This window comes from Colius striatus, chromosome 1 (assembly GCF_028858725.1).
Source record: "Colius striatus isolate bColStr4 chromosome 1, bColStr4.1.hap1, whole genome shotgun sequence".
Taxonomy (NCBI): Eukaryota; Metazoa; Chordata; class Aves; order Coliiformes; family Coliidae; genus Colius; species Colius striatus.
The window spans coordinates 15,273,601-15,299,448 of record NC_084759.1 but is presented as its reverse complement, the minus strand read 5'-3'; the positions used below and the strand labels follow the sequence as shown (position 1 = coordinate 15,299,448).

At 38.8% G+C, this 25,848-nt stretch overlaps 1 protein-coding gene across 3 annotated transcripts in view; it reads right to left on the bottom strand.

Moving 5' to 3' along the window:
• The window catches only part of GRIA4 (glutamate ionotropic receptor AMPA type subunit 4), a 236,891-nt gene that overhangs the window by 144,328 nt on the left and 66,715 nt on the right, over window positions 1-25,848 (bottom strand). For all 3 annotated transcript variants that reach the window (XM_062020400.1, XM_062020399.1, XM_062020401.1), the window contains exon 3: window positions 16,770-17,009. In XM_062020400.1, the coding sequence (XP_061876384.1) occupies window positions 16,770-17,009 (240 nt within the window). The remainder of the gene's footprint in view (window positions 1-16,769; window positions 17,010-25,848) is intronic.

The window sequence follows — 25,848 nt, the reverse complement described above, 5'->3', positions numbered from 1 at the left end:
GCTGAAGAACTGCTGCCTCAAAGGCTTCATGCCCAGGGGAAAAGCAAATGCATCACAGAGAACTGGAGATAAGCACGGATGACTTCCAAATGTGAAGTAAATTTTACGATTGACACGTGGCAGAAGACAAACAGGAGAGAAAAGGGAGGGGAGAGCTCAGTGTATCAGGTTATGCTCATGGCTGTGCAGATTTTTCCTAGAGCACTGAGGAAGGAAACCATGACACCAAGACACAGTCACCAGTAGCTGCAGCAGGAATGAAAGTTGATAGGTACAGAAACAGACACTGCAGCTGACTGGAGCAAGATACGCTCCTTTGCCCCTGCTCTGCACACAATCATGCAGAATGCAGAGGTTTCCAGAGACTAAAGGTCAAGTTCTCCTATTGAAACAAAGTGAAGCACTTTTTATTAAAACCTAAAATTGATGCTTGTCAGCATTTCCTGAAGGTAAAGTACATATTGAGCAGAGCCATACCAAAAGCATCTTCCACTATTCACTTTTTACTTGATTCTGTAAGATCTTTGATTCGGCTTGCAAATGGAGCAAAAAGGATGAAACAAAAGAAAGATAATTAATTAAGCCCACATCACAGTGGAACATCGCTGCTGAAGTTATAGTAGGCACATATAGTGCAGACATTATCAGATATGATTCACATTTAGTAGTTTCTCCCTGCTGGTTTAACGTCCACTCAAACCTTTCAATTGTTTAACCCATTCTGTTTCCCAGTCTAAAAATCAACAGCTCCAGTCTAAACGTGGATTTTCTCAGAGGAGGAAACACCAGCTCTGTACTCATGCACGTGCAGAAACAGGGCTCAGCCCAGGCTGGGGCTCCCCTCCCGGGATGGCAGGGCCTGGGCCTGGCGACCTCGTACTCCACACGGCAGAGGGGCTTCCGGGACACCAACCTTGCTGCCCTTCCTGCCTGCCTTCACGGGCACAAGGGGAAGGCTGTGGCCACTTGCCAACTTTGGCTGGAGTCCATCCACTTTGCATCATCTGAGAAGCATGACATGGCCAGTAAAATCTGGCCTAAAGGTTTTTAAATGTTTAGAGCTACAAAGGCAAAAAGGGTAGCTTGAATAAATGGCATAGCCTGCCCTGACACACTTCTTAGCTGTGGGGGTATGAGAGGTCCTTTTTATTATCCCAGACAGGAGATGAAAAATGACATAATACTGGAGGAATAGGACACAGGGGCATTGGGGTTACTTTAGAGATGATTCAGATCTTGTTATTAATTCTCTCCACTTGGCAGAATGTTTAAAAACTGGCAAGGGAGCGTTAGCATTGCTGGCAGGACACTGCTACAGCTGCACAGGTGGAGAGAAATCAGCAAGTAGCTCTTCCCAGACTAGTGAGGAGGGATAAGAAGCAGAAGAGAGTACCAGCCCCACATCCCAGCAACAAAACCACACAGCAGAACTCAATAGCAGATTGTTTAAAAAGCAAACAAACTTTCTGGCCTAGCAGGTTTCCACAAGGTAACCAAAGCATGTCATATGTTGACATTTGGCCTCTCTGCATAGTAGATGTCTTTTTCATAGGCCAGGCAGAGAGGATGAACAATCGATTCAGTAGCTTGAAAAATGCTGAGTGAAAGAGAAAAAACCTGGAGATGATCCAATGTGTAGTACGTATTTCATAAGTGTATGTGTAAAAAAGACAGATAATCCTCTCTACAGTTCTTTTAGCAGGTGTTTATCCTTTTTGGCATTGACAGCAATATTTTATAGCTACACAGCAGACATGCAGAATAAAATTCCTTTTCACACTTGCAAAAAATAATTACCCCTTATGTGACTTACAGCTGCTCCAGTCATCCATCAATGCTGTTGTCCTCTTTCTCCAAACCAACAATACGAAAGTACTGCTTCTTCTGGAATTTACTGAGAAAAATGCATAATCTCCAAAATGACTCTTTAAAAGAGTGATCAGTGCGCTACACTGGAATCCTTTAAAAGTTTGCTAAGAAACGTACTTTCCTATAAACACAAACAAAAAAGCCTCAGAGGAAATACCATATTGTTTTAATGCTAAGGTGCTAGGTACTGTTTAAAAAGCCTGAAAAAGACAGGAATTGGTGGGCAAGTGAAATTAGAACACTTCCTTTACACTTCAACAAATTTTGTTCCTGCAAAAGATTTTGTTTCCACTCTGATATGAAGAGAGAAGTGAGAAGATGTCTGCAGAGATGAGATCACAGCCACTGTAAGCCAGTGCTTCCTCACTGTAGCTAAGGTGAATCTCTCCCTGAAATAACTGAGATAGTTCTGATAACTCAGTATCCACCTTTGAGCTAAGCACTTCCCTGTGTAATGGCTTGAATGTGGCCTTACAACAATGCCAACCGCTGAAGAGAAAGGGTAAATATCTGAGCTCTTACTCCAGACAAAGCTTAAATTAGACCTGCCTTAGTAATAAGACTTCTCACAAGGACACGTGGATTCATAAATCTTGAATGAGGACAGAGTATGGGATCTGTCCTGTGGATCATAAAAAAAACTATACAATGTTAGACGTTTAAACACAGTGGCCTAATTCCTCGGCAGCACAGGATGCAGTCAGTAGGTTATACTGAGCTCCTGTATCTGAGGTTTTGAGCCTCCATTTCCTTATACATGAAAATGTTCCTCACTCCTCTGCTGAATCCACTTATATTAACTGCACTTTCTATTATCCCCATTTTTATATTTCCTAGTACTATTTTATCTTTAAAAGGAATTAAAATACTGCTTAAAAGATTGCACCTTTTCTTTTAGCCAGCTTGGATTTGATGCAAGCTGTGGATTTAATAGAATGACATTACTTTACGCTAAAATAAATAACAAAATTGCGGAGGCTGGGAATATGGTACCTTGCATTTCATGTTTTGGGTAGATTAGACAAGTAATATGGAAAGTGAAATGGACACTTCATACCAGAAGTAGTCTCCAGTGATCTCTAATCTCATTAGGCATTCTCAGTACATCTAGAAAAGGAGTGTAAATAAAATACACTGTTTTCTGATGAGCTTTGATGAGCAGATGTTCGGGGGTTTTGTTGATTCATGTCTGGGATGTTTTTAAAACTTTTCTGCTTGTATTCCATTTCCTGTTGAAGGAATTCAGAGTGACCCAGATGAAAAGGGACAATTGTGACTGTGTCTGCCTGGATGTTGCCCAGGCCAGCAGCTGTGCGGTGGCCACCGCAACGTGCCTGACTTGCGGGAGGAGAAATTATGTAATTTGGCCTTTATACTACTTGTGAATTCAGCTCTTCGTGTAGACAAAATACTGCATCTCTATGCATTTCCTATTATCACTCTTGTCTGGTAGTCTAGAAGTGCATTTGAGGATACAACACAATGCAATTGCTTGAATCTTTTTTTTTTACTCTTTGGTGATAGAAGACATGTGAAGTTCATACAGGAATATAGTAAATCAAAACTGGAATTCTTTTACTTTCTAAACTGATTTAGATCATAAATAAATAAATGCCAGTTTTGGGTTTTTGTTCCTTATGTCTTTCACTCTAACGGCATTGTTGCTGCATTAAATTATATTGATAATTACTTGTTCATCCTGGAAACAATACTACACTTTTTCCTCTATGGCAGCTACAGACACAGACTAATTTTAAGTCATAATATATGTTTTCAAATGTTTTCAAGCTAAAAACTTCAATCTCTGCCAATTCTGAATGGTAGAGATAAACACAGAAGGCAATGGGATGCTCTTAGTTTCTCTCATAAAGTGTAAGGTTTGAAAATGAATGACACTTACTAGAATGTAATGATAGGACAAGAAACTATGAGAAAAGGAGTAGAAGAAAGTGTAGAAAAAAAGACAATGTGAAGTGATCAAAGGGAAAAAGAAATGCCAAATCAAGCAAACAAATCTGGGAAAATATGTGAAAGTGGGAATGCAGAATTAGATTCTGAGGTGACTCATGAGATAATGCAGTTGAAGATAATTAAACCTCCCTGCAGCAGTGAAATATGAGCAACAAAATAGATAAGACGAGTTTTGGAAGTTCCTATCAAACTGTTTTTGAAGCAACTGGAGATAAAGTTGCTGCAGCCCATGATGCAGACATGGGATTAGGAACCCATAACTGGATATTCTGATACTGAGGAGGAAGAAAGTTCCTCTTCTCATAGTGGAAAAAGAACACTGTTAAGACAAGAAAGATGCATCAAGTGCAGTTGGTTTGGGTATATTTCACAGCAAATAAAAATCCTGTACAGTCCTGTTCACTGTGAACATCATCCTTGGCTTCCCACAGAATCTGGATGGAGATTTTCCTTCTGCCTCAAGACCAAGAGTGTGTAGTTGCATTAGGAAATACCTATCAGAATGCTTTGCTTATTTAAGCACAATTTGGATATGAAATTAATTTAGCAGAAAGCACAATAAAATATATAAATGACATCTTGATCTTTTAAAACCCCTTTTAAATAAACATTTCAGAAGAAGGATATTCTTTTCCCAGTGAAACAGTCATCAGAATTGTCGGGAAAATTTTGCCCCACACTAGATTTCTTTGAAGAATAAACATCAAAATCCCTTTCATGGGAAAAGACTAGTTTAGATGAATTTTCTATTTAGAATAGTTTTGAAAAAAAATATTCAAGATGTTGGGACACACTAGCTGAATATTGTAAAGTAAGTTTGCTTTTTAAATAATGCTTAATGAGAGATTGAAAATACAAATTAAACAGACAAAAGAAAAGAAAAGAAAGTTTAAAGTTACTGCCAGGAGAATTTTCAGTAGTATGATCTGAACTTCTAAATCAAGAATTTTTTTTATATTTAAATGATTTGAACTGTTCTGCATCCAGATAAAGCTAGGAGATGAATTTTATTTTAGGCATATTATATACACATATGCAAAATGATAAAGCATCATCCACACCATTAACACAAGGAAAAAGAGATTCCCCCCTCAAATAACTGATAGGTCTGTGCATAGGATGGTCACTTGTGTTTGTTTAAGGGTCATGTTCATGACTTGCTTTGTACTACTAAATGTAAGCTGTTTACAGTGTAAGTTCGGCAAAGCAGTCTTATTTTACTACCAATAGTTAGTAGTCTCTTAAGAGTATTTTGAATAAATGAGTTCTATTTGAATCTACTCTTATGCTGCTAAATAAAAGACAGTACGTTTTCCACAGGAAGGATTTGTTTGAGTACAGACACATCTTAATGCCTTGCTTATACCAAGTTTACTAACAAAGTAAACTGCTTCATTTTCACTCGATTTCATTCATACAAATCAAACCATTTCATACCAAACATCTGCAAACACATTTCTCTGTTACAAGGAACTTCTTAGAAGAGCTGACTTCAAAAACATTTATTATCTGTATGTTCGAGACTGTTTACTACTTTCCATTTTTTGCAATGTGTACCTACATTTCCCATTACTTTTCTTACTTTGAACTCTTTACAGATGAATATTAACTCCAATGGCTTTTATGACATAAAAGTGTCTATATGAGAATTTCCAGAGTAACAACTGACTCATGCTGATTTGGCTCTCTGTTATGAGAGAACTAGGATACAAGTCCTTACTCTAAGGACAGGTTCTTTCTTCTTACCCAGCAATGGGTTAACAAAATGCATATTTGTTTCATGGATCTAGACTAGCAAATACAGTTTTTCATTTTCCTCTCTTTGGTGACTCTTTTGTCATATATTATGCCTAGATCTTCAGAACTACATTAAATATTCTGTTTGCCACTTTCAGTTCAAATCAAACTGGAACAAAATGTATATTCCTTGTCCACAAGAAATCTCCCTAGAGCATCCAGGTGTGTATTAATATTAAAACGCCCCAGGTAGTAGCACAAAAGAAGGATTTTGCATCCTTAGGATTGAAGGACCCTTTGGTAGCTCTCTTTCCAAGTGAAAAATGCTAAATGCCTCAAACATTCACTGCAATTTTGGTAACAGAAGCAGCTGTTAATGCTATTATCTGTAAACACTAGTGCAGGAAATTCCCTGTACAGAGGCAGAAATAGCATCTGTAGTACTGTGATAAGTAGTCAATCATTTTAAAAGGATCTCTACACTTCTACCTCTCCTTTTGGAATCAACCAAAGATAAATGATTTGTATAAATATGTATGCAAATAGAATTCAGCTGTAATTAATGTGGTAAATGCCAGAAATATACTCTGTTTACAGGCAAAACGCATCTCAAAATAGTGAAAATCTGAATACGTTGGAATATACATTCCTCAAGGAAGCATCAAATGTAGTCTTAAAATTAGATATTGCACAAATGATACAGTGATAGTTCAATCGGCTGAATTAAGAATGCACAACTTCAGAAATACCCTTAAATACAAACACAGATTTACTTCACAACATACTCTGATGCTGAATTACCTTTACTTCCTGATGTAGCTCCAGAAAAATAATTTGTACTACAGAAAGGATAAATGTCTCAAAAAATATGCGGAGTGCTCATGAAGAATTATATTAGTCTAATGCAGTTTGATTATTTTTTAATCAATAAGAACATAAATAACAGAATTGTAGGTTTTGTTTATTTTTAAGTCTATATTTTGTTTATTTGTTTTGATTTTTAAAAAGCCCGCTTTATACTGTATTAAAACTTGGAATATTCATCCCCACATAGATAATGCTCTCAAAAGACAAGCTAATTTTTCTAACTAAAAATGCATTTAGAAACAAATTGGCACAAGTATTTGTTTTACACTCAGTATTAAACTGGCACTATGTCTGGTCTCTGGCATCATTGACTATACTCCCCTTTGTTTGCTACCACTCCGTGCTCCAGCACTGGGGCCAACACCTGTGGCCATACAAAAGGCTATGTACAGCAGCTGCAGGACTCAGATGTCCATACTGAAAGAAAATTCTAAAGCATGAGCATTTGGATGTGTGGCTGGCTTCCTCGTCTGAGTCCTTTCAAGGCCTTTGGAGGCCCACTCTGCTGGATGTTGTATCTATCAACCCTCTGCAGTGTTATTACTGACCAATGTCTAGTGGTAACATAGTACACCCTCATGCTTAGAAAAGATGCTCTTGGTTATCCTGATGAAAAGCTGACACAGTCCCTTCACTGAAGACAGTGTTTTGCAGGTTTTGTCAATCATGATACCACTGATAGATATATGTAAGGAAGAAGAGAGTCCTATAGATCAGTATGAAAGTTATATATCAGCAAAACCTAACACAAATTTGTGCTTAAAATTTTGTTCCATGCAATTAATGTTTTTAATTCATGGAGAAGATGAATGTAAGTCACATCAGTACATACAGAAATCACCTACTCTTACTTAGGACAAAATAATAATAAAATCAATTTTTACAGCATACAGTTCCTAACATACAGTATTCAGACCTTTTATTATGGCTAATTTGTATGAGGCAAGTGACTAAAATTGCTACTTAGAGTAATGTGTACTCATATACTCAGATATAGCACATAGTCAGAAGCATGCTCAGAATTAACACTTGTAAACTTACATGAAAATTGAACTTAATATTTTTATGCAGACAATCTAGAGTAAAAACACCAGTTCAGGAGGGATTGATTTTTTTTTTCAGAAAGACTGCTATGCTATGAAGTTACTTCCTTAACTGCAGTGTAACTTCCTTGTGTGGAAAAACTGTTAAATAAATGGAAACAGATATTCAAAATTATAGACTGCACTGCCCTGCTCTCAAGTAAATATAGAATGTGTGTAACAAACAGTTAAAAATTACATTTTTCCTTTCAGAGGAATGTGTTACATACGCAGATGACAACAAACGCTTTGTGCTAGGTTCTTTGGATGGAATTGCTCTGATATTATTAGAGGAAGCCATTGGAAGCAGCAATGTTATTTACATTAGGATGTTGGAATATAAAAGCATATAGAAGTTACAGGCATACTCTGGAGTTACACATGTGCAAACTTGAGATAAATGCTACTGAGGGAAGAACTTAGCTCTAAGGAATCTGCAGCACTGTAACAAACAAATCATTACAAAAGGCAAAGCTGATTCACTGGCATGGCAACTTGAAGAGTAACATTTAAAATTAGCATAAGTCCCTTGTCTTCTCTTTGGAATCCACTAACCCACGATGAAGGAAAGTAAATTCTTCAGATGAGCAGTTTATTTAATGTTTTCAGATTTATATTATAGTTATATGCATTTGCAAATTAGGCTGTGTTGCATATTCTGAGTGTTTAGCTAGATGACCAAAACAGCCAGCAAAGTTCTGATGCAGCAGAGTTTGATTCACATTTTACATGGAACAACAAAGTCAGGGGACTCATCTATACACCTGATTGTGAGCTTTTGATTTCCATACACATATTTTTGTTAATTTCAATCTTGATCTAATGTTCAGTCATTTCAATCAACAAGAGGAGTACTTTTATTTAATGAAGTAGTCTGAAAAGTTTTTCATATGTAGTGAATTCTGAGCTCATTACATGATGATCATGCTGGTTTACAATTATTGCTTCTCTTTGTTGGTAAGGCAAGGGTAAGATGGACAGTCACAGTATTATTACTGATGTTGATGTTAGGATCCAGATGCACCCTAGTTACATGTGTGTATTTACTACCTACGCTTTCAAGTTGTTAACACCTGCTGAGAAGATGAGGACAAGCCTGCATGTTGCTGATATAATTATCAATGAGCTAACATTGGCAAAACAAAATTGCCAGTCTATTCCATTAAAAACATGGAATTTACTGTTACTGAGCATAGAGAGAAGTAGATCATATGAGGGAGACTGCTAAACTTACTACAGTTTTCTACATTCACTGGTATTAATAACTTTTTCATCATGGTTTGTATATCAGTTCAGGTTGGCCTGCATGAAATTTCAACATGACTGTGTTAAACAACAAGCACAGTGGTATCCAGATCCCAGCATGTATGACATGGTTCACTGTAGAGTGTTCACTGAAGATAAAGAGCTTTTTTAAAAGTCTAGTAAAGATTTTTTTTTTTATTTACCTACAGTCCCATGTTATTCCTGACATGTATTTCAGCTACTGAAACTCCAAACCAGTTTAACCACTAGACCTGATGGAACTACTCTAAAATAAGTAACAGCTGACGTGGTGAAAACACTGATTATTTTGATCTCAATAATTCTAAAGACAAAATATGGAAAGGTTCAAAGTTACAGATCAAGTGTTAGAGTAGTCTAATAAACATTATGAGACCAGATATTGCATTCTGTTTGTTTTCTGGAACACATCATATCAATATTTCTGCAAGGTCATGACAGAACTGGTCTTTGCTTCACAAAATTTAGTATGTAACTGCAGGATGCAGCAAAGAACACTCAATTTTTAGCGGACATGGTCATGAACCTCTGTTTCTCTTTTATTCTTGGACATATTGCCAAAGGTCAGTTGGATGAAAAATGTTTATTGTGGGAGTCTGCTAAAATTATTCCTGTTAATCATAATGAAAAAAGGCCTCAAGATCAAGTGGATCACTGCAATTGAGTAAATTCAGATTTCCCACTTAATCCTGTCTATGATCCAGCATATAATTGTTGTTTCTCAGGTATACATGAAACACTCTGTGACATTCTATCAGTTTAAGGTAAGAGCAAATATAGGTCTGGGTTTAACACTGTTATGCAGAAACAATATCTAAACAGGATTTGGTGGCAAAAACTGGTGGGTTTTTTTTGACAGTACTGTGTTGTAAATTCATCTTCAATTTTTTGTTTATTAGCAACAGTTGATTTTTCAACTTATTTCACAAATAAGAACCTTGATTAAGTGTTTTTATGTAGGCTATACTTCTAGATGGCTTTTGGCTTCAGTATGTCTAAGTCTTTCAATTAAGCTAGCTATTGAAAGAACTTTCCAACTTGCTATTATATTATTACTCTTTCCATTATTAAGACTGACAAATTTGTCCAGAAGTGCAGTAAAACTATCAAGTAAAGTTTGATGTAGGGCCAATTCTTGCAATTCCTAAATGCCTAGCTAGCAATAACTTATTGAGTACCATATTGTAATTATAGTCCTTCAACCTGATTTTACAGTGTTTTTATTTAAGTCACTTAGAATGGGTTTGATCTGATTTTTCAATAATAGAACATACTAAATGTTTTACAAAGGCTCTATATATAATTGAATAGCAATAATATATTATTGAAAGTTGCTCCATAGTAGAAAATTTTATTTTCAGTGTCTTCTGTGAAGAAGCCATTCCCAGTTTCCTAAAGAAATCATGAAAGTTACATAAATATAAATCCTGAGGACACAGGAGAGATCATCTGATGCAGCATGTAACAAAGCAGATCACCACTGAAAATATTTTCTAGCCTCTTCTTTAAAACCTCTGATGGTAAGAATCCCCACAAACTCCTAAGATTACTGTAATTTTATTGAAACATTTTTCCTACTAACATCTTAAATCTGCCTTCCTTCAAAATAATTCTAATTCTCGCCTTGATCTTGGTGGGTACAAAGAAGAACTGGTCTTTGCTCCTTGCAGACCTAATTCTCTTCCTCTCCTCTGTATCCCTGAAACTCATTTATGTGCTATCTGTATGTACTGGTCAGTGACCATAGTGCCATGGCAACAACAGATGCCTGATTCTTGTGCCCTGCTGATACTGAATGTCCTTGTTATAGCAATAGACAGTAGGCAGTGCTTTCAAAGGGCGAGGAAAAGGTGGTGGGATACAATGCTGCCCCCATGCTGGCCTGTATGTGCCTTATCCACTTGATCCCATTCCACTTCCTGAGCTTACTGGAAATTTTTTATCTTTCCTATTGAAGTTGAAACCCAACACATGACACAGCAGCATAACCAGTTGGTAGAGAGCAGTATTCAGCTTTAATTTCACATATGTAGCATTCTTTTTAGTAAAGTTCAAAATAACATTTACTTTATTAGAAACAATATGTCTTTCTGGGCTTAAATTATTCTGATGGTTCACCGCAACTCCTGAAACATTTCCATGATACTAGTGCTGAACTAGTTATCTGTCACTTCATCTGCACCTCTGATTCTTCTCTAATGAGTTTATCCTTTGTATCACCTTTATCATATTTCACCTTCTTGATCTATGTATTTAGCAAGATCTCTTTGAACCCTGAACATGTCTTGTATCACTCTTAGCTTGGCTAAGATGGGTACCCACACAAATTCATACTGGATGTTTGCTAGACTAGAGCAAAACCAAATCTCTTGCACCTCACCTGAGACCTCCTCTTACTTCTAAAATGTGTAATTAGTTACAATTTTGGGTATATGGTTTGTAATTTTCAAGACATCATGCTGCAATTGAATCCCTATTTTCTATTTTTTTCTGGGAGAATGCCAGGCATGAGGCAATGTCACTGCAGTTACTAATCATGGATGCACCAGACCTATCACTCACTGCTAGGCCTGCGACTCTGCCAAAGGAGAAAATTACATTAGCCTGATAAACTAATTGCAAATAAGCAATTCCATAATCTCCCTCAAAATGAGTGGGAGAGCTATAAATTTCCTGCAGCTTTCTTTGTCTTCTTCTGACATCTGGGTCTCATCTATCCTCCACAAGTCCACAAAGATAAAAGCTTGGAGAGTGCTACTCTATGTACTGTAGGGTTAACTCAAACTGGTCACCAGGACACAGGTCACTCTCTGCCAGGTTTAAATGATCATAAACCAGAATGGTTTCAACTTTGAAAGGGTTGCTATAGAAACACTATTGAGAAATGTGGGAAAATTAAATTTACCTTGTGCACAACAAGCTGATTTTCCTCACCTGCAACCATGACTGAGTTGGTTTAATGAACAATATGTAATTACAAGGAGCAAAGGAAAAAAAAAGTCCCATCAACAAGGTACATAAACAGGCTCACACACGATGCCTAATTTCTAGAAAACCATAACTGTTTTACAGTCCTTGCCTCTGGTAAGCCAACTGCTAGGCCAGCTGGTAGCTCTACCCCTCCTGCTACTGCTCTTTAGTCACAGTCAGGGACTGAAAACTCTTGCTGGGAAACACGGTTGAATTCAAATGGCTGCTGAACTTTTATGAAAACAGTTTCCAGCTTGCTGGCTCCCATCCTCCACGGTGTCCCATGCTGCTCTGCAGCCTTTGTACTACTCCCCACGTTGGAACCCCTAAGCTCTGGGCAATCCCTGCAGTATTACTAGCAATGTCAGCCATGCCAGCTTTCTCGGTAAGGCTGCACACAATCTAGAAAACTAACACCAACCTCTGGTATGCTCACTTCTTGTACCTCTGAGTTCTATAATAGAAATTTGGAAAAATTTCTTCACTGAAAGGGTTGTCAAGCACTGGAACAGACTGTCCAGGGAACTGGTTGAGACATATCCCTGGAGGTATTTAAAAGATGTGTAGGTATGGGGCCTAGGGACGGGGTTTAGTAGTGAACTTGGCAGCATTAGGTTAATAAATGGACTCGATGATCTTAAAGGTCTTTTCCAACCTAAATGATTCTATGGTTCTATTCTTAAACAGCTTCTCAAATCTCACATAAACTTCTCCAGCCTTCTGTCATTTCAAGGGTTTAACTGTTGCTTTCTTGTGCTATAAAATGTTGTCATCAGCTAGCAAATGATAATGTAGGTATACCCGTTCCAAGTAAAAAATCCCATGGATTCGCAGATGTACAGCTCCACTTGACTGTATGCTTCATTTTTAAAAGAAATAGATCTCAATCACAATAAAACAACACATTTAAACTAAATATTCTTCTGATCTTCTTAAGTTCCTTTAGAGGTGACATCAAATAGCAAATGAGCACTTCAGTCCTGGCTGGACTTCCTTTTCCCTGGATATATCAAGGAGACATGGTTTCCATCTCAGCCCTTTCCTGATGTGCTTTGTGTAACTCAAGTAAGTGTTCTTCAGCCTTCTTTTTTTCCTGTCCTATCTGTGTTCCCAGCACTTTGCTATTCGTATTAATTGTATGAAGCACCGGATTGTAATTAAACTTTTCCTTGGAAGAGGGGTAAAAGAATGAAGACTGTATTGAGGCTTTAGCCTTCTGTGTCACTACTTGCTAACTTTTCCTGTTAAATAATGAGCTGAAGTTTCCTTCATCTTTCTCTTAGGTCTATCGTCTTTTGCAAAATCTGTTCTCTTTTCCTGTAATGTCCCCAGCTAGATCAAATTAATTTTGTATCTTTGCCATTCTTCCTAGTGTCTTCATCCTGTCACAGGACGGTGATTTTCCAGACTGTAGGTTTGGCAGAACATCAGAAAGGGAGATTAAACACAGTATCTCATGCCACCTCCTCATCCAAATTTGTGAGCTGCAAGACCACTCCATGCAGTAAACCCAAGTGTGGTACATGGGAATGAACTGGAGAGATGTGAGAAAAGTGCATTCCTGACTTGAACTAAATTATTAACGTAGATGACCCAGTAGCAAAGAGAGTGGGGTTCTGCAGGGTGCTGAAGAGATGAATGGAGTGATATGGTATAGAAATCTACCTTAATAATAGGGTTTAATTTATCACGCCCTAAAAGTGAGTAGCAACTGAACCACATGTAGTAGAATCAAGAAGCAAGCAGGTTTGAAAGTTCAGGAAAGCAGGTCTGGAAATAAAATGGTTTTGCCCACCGCAGCACATCACCACGGCTGCTGAGGGTTTGCCTGCACTTATTCTGTCATACTATCTTCTGCAAAAGACTTCTGCCTTTTACAATACAGATGGCTGCTAAATGTTGCGACCTTCACAAATAACTATTGTGTATGGCTGCAGTTCATGCTTACTGCTTACTTTCCCCTAAGAGCTAGTTATATCTTCCCAGTTAAGATGCAAAGATCAAAATCAGAGGCCCAGTATCAAAACTGGAAGGCAACGGGGGTTCCCCTTCCTTCAGTTTAGTTGCATGGGGCTGTTCAGAGAGTCAGGAAAATAGCTGTCATGTAAAGGAATTATATTTTGAAAAAAATTTGGACAAGTTTCAGTTCTGGCCTTACTGAGAGACTCTATGACTCAACATCAATGATTTTTTTTTTGGTTTTCTGGTTACACTGAAAGTAAGAGATGATACTTTCTCTTGTCATATCTCAAATCAACATTATAAATTTCTATTGTGTAACGGTAGTGAAAAATACTCATCAATGATGTATCTTTACAGTCATCTTAATACCTGAAGACACATTGGATCTTATTTTTTCCTCAGTTAAACTGAGTCACAAGACATATTTAGAATTTGAGAGACTAACCGATGTGGCACTCCTTGCATTCATGCTGGCAAATGTCTATCTCATTATCAAAGACATACTGATAAGTAGAGAGTTGCTGAGTTCAGTGCCATAAGAATCATTTATTAACTACACTGTTAGAGATGATGTTCTGAAACTGCCCTTGGTATGATATTGTATGCTTAAAAATGATGTCTTAATCTAGTCAAGCATGTGAATTTAAGTGAGAAAGGTGATGACAGGTTGTGAACTTCTTCAACTTTTTGTTCAAATTGTAGGATCACATCTGGAATTTCATGCTTCTTTTCTTGGTACCCAAAATCATATCTTGAGTAGGAACACTTTTAAATTTGCTAATTTCTTTTAAAAAAAATAATGATGGAACAGTGCAAACCCTTTAATTTTGTTCCATTACTCATTTTGATTTAAATTCAGGTATTTAGGCAATGTATCAAGCTAAAAACTCACTAAACTTTAGGGCTTGTATACATGAGAAAATTGACTTCTATAGACTTAATCAAATAATTAAACAGATTTAGTTAGGTCAGTATAATTCCCTATGTCTACTGCAGAGTAATTATACTGGAATAAAGCCACTTTAATTCCAGAATAGACTGTCCACATGGGGAGCTATATTGAAACAGCTGTGGTAAATTAATTATTTGACTACAACTACGCTGCTTACTTCCCCTCGAAAGCAAGCCATCGACATCAAAATCTTGCCTGTTTCTCAGAAGCTCAGCCATGTTGTCTCAATTCAATGTCATAAACAAAGGCACAAGGCTTTGCCAGTTTCATGGTTTGACATGACAGCCATTTCTGGTAAGAGGGAAGGGGCTGTAAAGATGGCTTCTATAAGTAGTTACTCGAAACTCTTCCCAGCTCTGAGCCAGACCCACTTCTGGGGCTGAGCCAATGAGACGCCTCCATGATCACTTTTTAAGAAGAAGCTGGAAGAGGAGGCTTCTTCCTCCATCCCTTCTTTTTCTTCTGGCTGGTGGTGGTGCAAGGAGTAGGAACAGTGAGAGAAACAACCATGCAGACTCCAAGGTCAGTCATGAAAGTGAGGAGGAGGTGTGCTGGAGCAGAGACTCCCCTGCATTCTATGGAGAGAACTGGTGAAGCTGAGATTTATTTTCATTTCTTTAAAGACCCTGCATCAACGGTAGAGATTCATTTTGATAATGAGTCTGTATCAGGGGCAGAGACTCACGTTGCTAAAGCTGGCCCCGGATCAGGGGCAGCATTCACTTCATTAAAGGCCCCGAGCCAGGGACAGTGACTATGGCCAGAGAAGACTGTGTCCCGTGTGAGGGACCCTGTATCAGCAGAAGCCACAGCTGCTGGGAAGAACCCACACCAGAGAAGTTAAGGACTGTGTCCCAGGGGAGGAACCCCGTGTTGGAGCAGGGGAGGAACCCCGTGTTGGAGCAGAGGAAGAATGCAAGGAGGCATCTTCCTTTGAGCAGAGAGAAGCAGCAGGGCCCATCTGTGAGAGACTGACCACATCCCCCACTCCCTGCCCCCCTGAGCCGTTAAGGAGGGAGGAGGTAGAGATATCAGGAGCAGTGAGCTGGGCCTGGGAAGAAAAGAGGGATGGGGGAGGGAGATCTTAAAGTACTGGTTGTGATTTTCTCATCATTCTACTCCCTTTTTGCTTCTGTTGTGTTCTGTTTCTTGTAGAATAAACGTTCCTACTTTCCTCTCTAAGTTGAGTACTAGAGTCTGTTTTGCTGGGAACCGTAATTGCCAGCAAGCCCTCCCTGCCCTTGTCTTAATCCACAAAAACTTTGCTTATCTTTTTACTCCCATTTCACTGGGGCCTCCACCATCCTAATGAAGGTGGGGGTGAATGGGGGCACCGAGTGAGAGACTGTTGTGGTGCTGCTGTTCTAGCTGGGCCAAACCACGACAGACAGCATAATAAGCACATGATGTGAAGAAAGAGATTTCACTTCTCAGTTTAGCACTATGTGGTGAGGCACAGTGATATCCTTGCAGTTTCTTACCATTTTAAAGATTCTGAGATGCTCTGGGATGTATATGGAGAGTGTACAAAGGGTAGCTTTTTGTGTAACGTGGTACATCTTTTATAAAAGTCTAGTCCTCTTACCTCCACTTCTCTGCTGCAGCACCTCACACTGAGTGAGCCTCTCTCTGCCCTGACCTTCCAAAGCATGGAAGCCTCAAGTGGCTGACTCACATCTCAGCTTACATCAGTGCAGGTGCAGAGACGTGGCTGGTGCTCTCTATTTCTTTGAATTGCTGGCCCTTATGAAGTGAGCTGAAGAATGAATAGAGCTATAAAATTCTGCTTATTGAACTGTGTCTTTGTTTCACTAATATTAGTTAAAATGTTTTAGTATTCCAGACTTAAAAGCACAGGCTTTGGCTGGTTGATTACATATTATGTGCAACCAATATCCAATTTTTGCAGATGAAGGAGTTCTTTCTTCAGCCACACAGCTACCCAGTCAGAGGTACTTCACCTCAAAGGCCCTTTAAAATTTCACTCCCCAAGCTCTCAATAAGATATAAAAAATGCACAGTTCTTGCAAACGTAATGTGAACTTAAAAGATAGGAAAGCTGGGTCACAACTGACCTCGATCTGTGTCATAGAGGAAGACAAACCGGTTCCATTCATAATGATCCAGCAAGCTCAGGAGGGCTCCCCGCAGAGATGGCCGCAGCTGCAGCACAAACTGACTTTCACCCTCCGTGGGGAAACTTGGTGTGATGAGCGAGATGTGCAAGGCGCTGCAGAATGAGGTCAAGGTATGTACTGATCTCTTATCATATAGTCCAAAAATGGCAAAAACTCCTCTAGAATACTGGGAGCAAACTGAAAGAAAAAAAAACAACAGAGTTCAGTTATTGACAAAATCTGTGAATATGTACTTACACATTCTGACTTCCCCAAGACGTCCATTTCTGCCTGTATAGTTAACTTCAGTTTTCACACGTGTTTCACTCTGGAAACCAATAAATAGCTAAACAACATTTTGTCACTTTTGGATCCTATTTCTACAACATTACAGCAATGAAAAGTTTTAATATGCTGTTTCAACCACAGCTCTTCATATTATCAGGAATTGATCACTTTCCATTACCTTAAACTGGAAAAATGTTCACATTTTGAAATGAGAAAACTGCAACAAAAATGTTACTGACCTCATAAATGAAATCTGGACATTTTAAACCATAACAATGTAGAACCTTCACTTCCCTTTAAGCAGGCAGCCCTTGTGCTAGATTAAAACTCTACTATAGACATTGAGTAAAAACCTACTTCATAACTAATCTCCTTGACTTTAAGAGAGCAGATGAAGGAAAGTGTAGTAAATCAATGTGACCATGCTTTCACTCCAAACCTTTTATTCTACTCTGTGTCAACTTCAGAACCAGAAAACAAATGACTTGAATATATATTCTGAGTTTGATTTGCTCTTGGACTCACTTAAGACATAGAGAAAGACTTTTATTGATTCCAGCAGACTGGATAAGGACTTTACTGATCTATGCATATAAAAGCAGCAGATGTAAGGCTATTTTCTTGAGAAAATACTGCCCTTCTAGCAACTCATAAGGGGCCCAATGAAAAAATCCCACTTTTTTTAAAGTACAAAATGACTTCTTAGAAACCGTATGACCATTAGTATGTGTTAGTGTTACCTATCCTACAGTAAGAGAAAATGGAGAAAAGAACAGTCAGATAATTGTATCAATTTCTCCTAAATATGTATTTCCTATGCTCTCTTATTCCAGAGACCTACGCTTCCATGTAGCCTAAATATGTGAAAACTTCAGTCACACTCTTTTAAATAATGATGACCTCCTCTCTTCTAGCCAGGAAGTCACAGCCGTCTTGAGAGAACATCACAAGTCAGGGTACAGCATACACATTTAGCAAACAGGCTCATTAAAATCAGTTCAGCTTTAATTCTTCTGTATTGCATTTACTGCATAAAGAGCAAAAAACGCAAACCGCATTTTGCTCCTTAGATTTCTGTGATTTATCCAGTTCTGATACCAGAACTGGAGTAACTTGCTTGAGGGTAGTCTGTCATTCTATGTGCTGCCCCACTGTTACAGCCCCCAACCTAAGGATTTTCACAGAAAGATTATATAGAAATAAACTTTTCTAAAAAGCTTTCTTTCTTCCCCTAAGTTCCTCTTCAATACTTTGACACAAAGCTCTTACAAACACTTTTAGTGTTTTCTTTGGTAGACCACACAACATACATTCTCTTACATCCATCAAATGACTGACTTGCTATTCCAGTAATCATCTTAAGAAATATTGTTCTGTGATTTCCAGTTTTATCTCATCTTTCTTGAACACAGATGACCAATATGTTCAGAATTTAAGCTGAAGGCTTTCTGCTTCTTTTTACATTACTTCCCCATCTATCCTCTGAAATGCTTCTACTGACATCTCCTATGATCACATTGGGTTTCTCTAAATCTGCACCTCAGTGACAGCTGACAATCATCTCATGATCAAAATTTTGCTCCTTCCTTCTTGGCCACTTCCAAATGCCGAGTTTCTGCTTATAGCATAATATTTGTAATAGTCACTATTATCCATTTTCCATTATGTCACATCTATTACTGTACTCCTCAAAATTATTTACTTCTACAGTTACATTCTTAGCGTGCTCTGAACTTCTCTGTCTGCCTCCCCAGTACATTCCATCAGAGTACTCTGATGGACTCTCTGAGTCTATTGTAAAATCACTGTCTTAGAATCTTCCTCCTGTAGCTATGGTTCTCCAGCCCCATACCTCCTCTTCTGCAAGTATATGTTGCCATCTTCCTCAGTTTCATGCCTTTGACTCTTCTGTTTACCTATATTTTTATAAATTATGTCTCATAAGCATATCTTTTCATTCTTTTGGCAATTGGAATATATGGATTAATCTATAACTACTTATAACTTCTGGTTGCATTTTATACCATTTTTTGTCTATAAAAATATTTTAAAATTTATTTTTCATCAAAATCTGTTCTATAACTTTACAGTCTATTGATGTTACACTAATAGGCACATGGCTTCCATATTCTATGTTCTCTTTTTAAAAATAGGTATTATTTTTCCTATTTACTCATCATACATGCCACAACTCATTTAGTAGCTCTACTAAGTATCACTTGCTATTGCATCTACCCTTCAGTAAACCCTTCAGTAAACCAATTCCTTAAGAACCACAGAAGAGGTAATTTCCCTATTATCATTAGCTATCATGCCTCTATTAAAGTTAACATCCTTCTTAAATGAAAATCAAGCCGAAGTATCTACTAATTTATCTTTAATCAAATTTTCCTGGTTTTCTGTCCTTTCATCGATATATTACAGCTTGAATTATTTTCCTACTGCCCATCTTTGTATTTAAAGATGTAAATGACCTTCTTAACATTCTTTGCAAGCTTCAGTTTTCATTCTCAGCCTAAACTTAGGTTCCTATTTCTGCAGCAAAAGTCCTCTATACCTCCTGATTTTTTCAATACAATCTTTTTTACTTGCTTGCAAACTCCCTGTAGTGGGTTTGTGTGGCCCAAGGTTTTAGTAGCAGGGGGACTACAGGGGTTGCTTCTTTAAACAAAGAGCTGCCAGAAGCTTCCCCAATAACTGACAGGACCAATGCCTGTTGATTCTAAGATAGACCCAGCAGCTGACCCAGTCCTGGCCAATTAGTGATTGAGGTAACACCACTGTGATTAATGTATTTGAGAAAGGGAAGAAGGTGCTGTGCTGTGGCCAAAGGGCAGCGGCAGCAGCAGAAAGGAGTGAGAATGTGAGAACATCTCCACAGACACCAAGGTCAGGGGAGAAGGAGGGGAGGAGGTGCTGCAGGTGCCACAGCAGAGGTTGCCCTGCTCCTGCTGCCATGGAGGCTACCAGGGAGCAGAGATCCACCTGGAGCCCATGGAGGACCCCATGCTGGAGCAGGTGGATGTCCGAAGGAGGCAAATTCCTGTCAGGACCTGCAAGCTTGTGAAGGGCCCACACCAGAGCAGGTTTGCTGGCAGGACTTGTGAATGTTTTTCCCATGGATGAGACCCACACTGGAACAGTTCATGAAGATCTGTAGCCCATAGGAAGGACCCACGTTGGAGAGGTCATGGAGGACTGTCTCTCATGGGAAGGACCCCACATTGTAGCTGTGGGAAATGTGAGGAGGCCTTCACCTGAGAGGATGTAGCAGCAAAGACCATCTGTGATGAACTGACCATAATCAACATTCCCCGTCCCCTTGTGTCACTGGGGGTGGGGAGGTAGATACTCAGGAAGAAGGGAGAGGTGAGGAGAAGTGTTTTAAGATTCAGTTTTTATTTCTTATATCCCTACTCCATTTTTATGGACTGTTAATAAATCAAATAATTTCTCCCCAAGTTGAGTCTGTTTTGTCCATTATGCTAATTGCTGAGTGATCTCCCTGTCCTTATCTCAACTTGTGAGCCTTTGTTATAATTCTGTCCCTTGTCCAGTTAAGGAGGGGGAGTGACAGAATCACATTGGTGGGTAGCTGACACCCAGCCAGGGTTAAACTAGTACACCCTTTTTGAACACTTGCTTCTTATACCTTTCTTATGTAATCACTCGTTCAGATCTGGAATCACATCCTGCATATAACTTTCCAGTGCTAAGCATTTCTCAATGTTTTATAAATATTTTTCTGAGAAAATGTCAGGTCTACTCTGTTTTCAGACACAGTACAGTAACTTTGCCAAATTAAATAGCTGAATGTAAACCTTACATATGTGTATGTAAGTGGTAATTGCTTAATGTGTTTTCTGTTTAGAGAACACCCTTGCTAAGACTCTGAATTGCCTTACTACTTTGCAGTTTTATGTGAGCAAAGGGTACTTTTCATAACACAAAGTCTGTACAGTAGGATTCCACAATTTAAGAAGTCAATGTCAAGCTGTGGAATTGTACACTCCATGGAGTTATAGCTCAAATTCGTCGTCAAGATGGAGAAAAAACAAGAGATAACAAAATTAAAACTTGAAATTTCATTAAATAGCACTATATGACTCCAAAATACTTTTAACTCAAAATAGCAGAATAGTAATTCTCCATGTTTTCAAAGCAAACTATTCTTGCCTGGATATAAACGCAACAAAACACTATCTGACTTTCATTAAAGTCCTGAAATAACCAATACAAGGAAACTTGCGTACTATACTTGAGATTAAGACTGGGAAGTTACTGAGTAATGTCCTTCTTTGCTCCTTGATGAGAAATAATGCTAAGATGAAGATTATGAGAGTTTTTTCTTACTCAGTACAATACCCACAGAGAGGAAAAATGCCTGTAACACTATGGAGATTAGGCTTAAACATATGCAGAGCTGCTGCAATGCTCTTGAATCAATTTTACAGTAATCAGCAGCAACCACAAAAATCAGCAAAAGCATAAGGATTTGCATTCTGACTCACTACTGTTCTCAGAAAATGCCTCCAGGCAAACATGACTACCTGGATTTCCCAATTCTTTATCTAGTTCTCTTATACTTCTAAAGGCATTTTACTTATTATGAATGGACTAAATAATTCTTGGTAAAACAGTCTCATACTATCATCCTAAGAAAATTTTGTTCAAGATTTTTCCCCCCATAAATATAAAGCAGCGACAAATACACTTTCATGTGCATACCTTGAAATACATTGAATAATATTTTTTCTATAAACCACATATCTCTTCATAGCTTACAACTTAATGCCAGCATTACACATAAGATTTTTTTCCTGCAAATTTTGCAATGACATTGGTCTCACCAAAGATAAGGTAAATGTGGAGGTCAGACTCCAGAGAAGTTGTAATGCACTTTAGATAGCCAAAATAATGTTATCGCAGCAGCTGTACTATGATTTACCTACATTCTATTATAGCAGATTGGACTATGTGATAGTACCATCACTTTGAAAGAACGGACAACTCACCAGATGGGATTCCAAGATAGCAAAAAAATTATACACTGCAGATTTTACTGAGATACACAGTCAAGCCACATGCGTTCTTCTGAGAAAGATTTTCCAAAGACTGTTATTGTTCTAAAGAAAAATCCCACACTTGAAATACAAATCTTTTCTTGAAAAATAAAAAACATAAAAATTACAATTTTTTATTATTCTTCACTGATTTCCAGAAGTTATATCCATGTAGAGGGAAAGTCAGAGTTCAAATACATCTGTAATCGTAACCTTGAAAATGACACAGCAGAAGTGAAAGTTTGTAAGAAATATGTATGTACAAATACACATACATACACATTCATATACACACCCGCACACATAGTTACACGACATTGGTCTTATTTTGTTATTTGATCACAGATAAAAGTTTTATTATTTCTTCAAAAGACGAAGAAAACACTACTCTAACAATGTATTTACAAAATGAAGTCTGAGAAACAGAGCACAGTTAGTCTGACAACAGCAATAGTTTTGCTTGGCAGCCTGTATGGTGCCTATAGGGGTAGCAATCTGGAAGATCCAGAGTCTAACACAGAAGTAACATAGTAGATGTTGCTGTAGAACGATGGCTCACAGACCCTGAGTCTTCCAGGACACAAGCTCTGGAATGAACATTTCAAAATGCCTTTCCCTTCATTTTAGGCTCCTAGCACTGCTGTCTGTTACAGATATATTGATGGGCCCACAATCTTTCATTGTTGTCTCTTCATTTTCTTCTATGAATCAGAGACTCAAAAAGGGAGTGGGGATTGTGGTCCATCCATTACAACTTGTCTCAGGCTGCTCCTTCCTCCTCATGTGGTTCCCCATATCCAACATGAAGTCCTCTCATGGGATATAGTCCTTTAGGAACAGCCGCAATATAGGGTACAGTCCATGTCCTTCAGAATAAGACTGCTCCAGCATATGCCCCCACAGGCCACAGTTCCTGCATGGGCTCTTCTTTGTGGGCCATAGCTCCTGCCAGGAGCCCAGTCTACTGTTGGGTCTCCACAGGTTGCAGCTTCCTTAAGGGCATATCTACTTGCTGCAGTATGGGGTCCTCCATGGGCTGTAGGGACTGTGTCACCATGGTCTTCTCCACATGGGGAGTGCTGGCGAATTTCTGCACCAGAAATTCCTCTCCTTCCTGCTTCACCAACTTTGGTGTTTGCAGGGTTTTTTTTTTCTCACATTTTATCACTTCTCTCTCACTGCTCTATGCAGTGTTTTTCACCCTTTCTTAAATATGTTGTCATAGAGGCACTACACAGTCACTGATGCTTTGGCCAGCAGCAGTTTTGTTTTGAAGCCATCTGAAAACTGTCTCTGTCCAACATGACAGTAGCCCATCTTCTCACAGAGGCTACTTCTGTAGCCCCCCTAGAATCAAAACCTGTCCACAGAAAGGCAATACACCTTGTTATCTCCAGATAGCAATACATTTAAAAAATATGTATAAGGATTTACACTTCCTTGCCACCACAGTAGTATAGAGACACTTTCATTTGAGGTGCCAGTGACCCATGTTCTCATGGATCACATTTTTTTGGGGTAAATCAGCAGCAAATGGAAGATGAGGGAGAATGTGAGCCTGCTGCTGAACACAGAGGGTGTCCTGGTGACTGAGGATGCAGAGAAGGCTGAACTACTGAATGCGTTCTTTGCTTCAGTCTTTACAGACAAGGCTGGCCCTCAGGAAGCCCAATCCAGCAAGGATAGTAGGATGGCCTGGACAGTAGAGGACTTCTTCTTCATCCCTTGGTGGATGAAGAAGAAGTTAAAGACTTGTTGGCCAAGCTTAAGGCTCATAAGTCAATGGGTCATGATGGGATGCATCCTAGAGTGCTGAGAGAGCTGGCTGATGTGATTGTTAAACTACTTTCCATCATTATTGAACAATCATAGAGGACAGGTGAGGTGCCTGAGGACTGGAGAAAGGCCAATGTCACGCTAGTCTTCAAGAAGGGCACGAAGGATGACCCAGGAAACTACAGGCCGGTCAGCCTCACCTCCATCCCTGGAAAAGTGATGGAACAACTCATCCTGAATGTTATCACTGAACATATGAAGGAAAAGATGGTTACCGGGGGAGTCAATATGGATTCACCAAGGGGAAATCCTGTTTGACCAACCTGATATCCTTCTGTGAGTGCATAATCAGCTGGCTAGATGAGGGGAAAGCAGCGGATGTCATCTACCTTGACTTCAACAAGGCTTTTGACACTGTCTCCCATAACATCCTCATCAGAAAGCTGAAGAAGTGTGGCTGGGACGAGTGGACAGTGAGGTAGATCGAGAGCTGGCTGAATGACAGAGCCCAGAGGGTGGTGATCAACGGCACAGAGTCGAGTTGGAGGCCTGTGGTCAGTGGAGTTCCACAGGGATCGGTTCTGGGGCCAGTCTTCTTCAACATCTTCATCAACGATCTGAATGAGAGGACTGAGTGTACTGGGAGGAGCCTCCATCTCTGGAGGTCTTCAAAACCTGCCTGGACATGTTCCTGTGTGACCTTATCTAGGTGGACCTGCTTCGGCAGAGGGGTTGGACTAGATGATCTCTAAAGGTCTCTTCCAACCTCTAGCATTCTATGATAAACTCTATTTTTCTGTGCTGCTGTGCACTTGCATTTGCTAGTACTGATGTAAAAGCACTGCACAAATTTCCTCAAACTAAAGATCTCCTTCCAAGAGGATCGGCCTGGCCATATTGATATGCAAGTTCTACAAGTGAGATGAAGCAAGGGAGAACAAGGGAGACTCAATCTAAATAGGGACCTGCCATCAAAGGTCAAATGATTTATCAATTTACAGGCGTCATAGCTCCAACACTTGAGATTAAATAATATTTCAGAAACAGTTTTGAGATTAGAGTTTCCTGTTAAAATGTCAAAACACGTTTCTGTTCATTTTGCAGAGAAAAACCCAATAGTCTTTTGCTTCGCTGTGTTCCCTGATCCACCTCCTCGCAATTACTCCACTGACCTACACCTCCTGGAAGAGGACACAAGGCCAGTCATAGATCTAGAATTGCAAGATAAGTGATCTAAATTCATCCTCATGTAGTTTTCAACTACCTTGCACACAAATCCAGTACAAATTTCATACAAATATGTTCTTCCTCTGGGTTGTGTTTGAGACTGCTAGTTTTATAGTAAATTATGCTGTCGCATTAAGAAAAATCCCCACCACTGAGACCAACTTAATGAGGAATATTCATGAATTAAATCACCGACATAAGATGACAGATAGGGCTGTAAAAGAGAAAACAGCATTACATGAAGTAGGTAGATGAAAAACATTATAGATGTTAAGACCAGTTTACTACTATCATAAGAACTGTCTGAAAAAGAAAAAGCAATTTCTAAACAGTGCTACCCAAAAAAGGAGAAAAAAGAAACTAAGAGTTTCTCTCAAATTATATTGTTAGATTTTTTTTTTGGTTTAAGAAAACAAGCATCTGTAACAACCTTATTAATTTTCTGTTTATACACTCTTTACCCTCTAAAGCATCATCTACCTTTGACTTTTGATCACAAACTTCCTCAAGCAAAAGAATTATCTTCCCCTGTGTTCAGGAGGCACGCATCACACTGGGTAGCATCATACCTAAAGCATTCAACCAGACACAATATTCCATTATTACTTTAACTGAAATCACTAATTCCCCTAAAATTAATGCAGTATTAATGGTGGAGATGACTGAAAAGAGGCTAATTTATT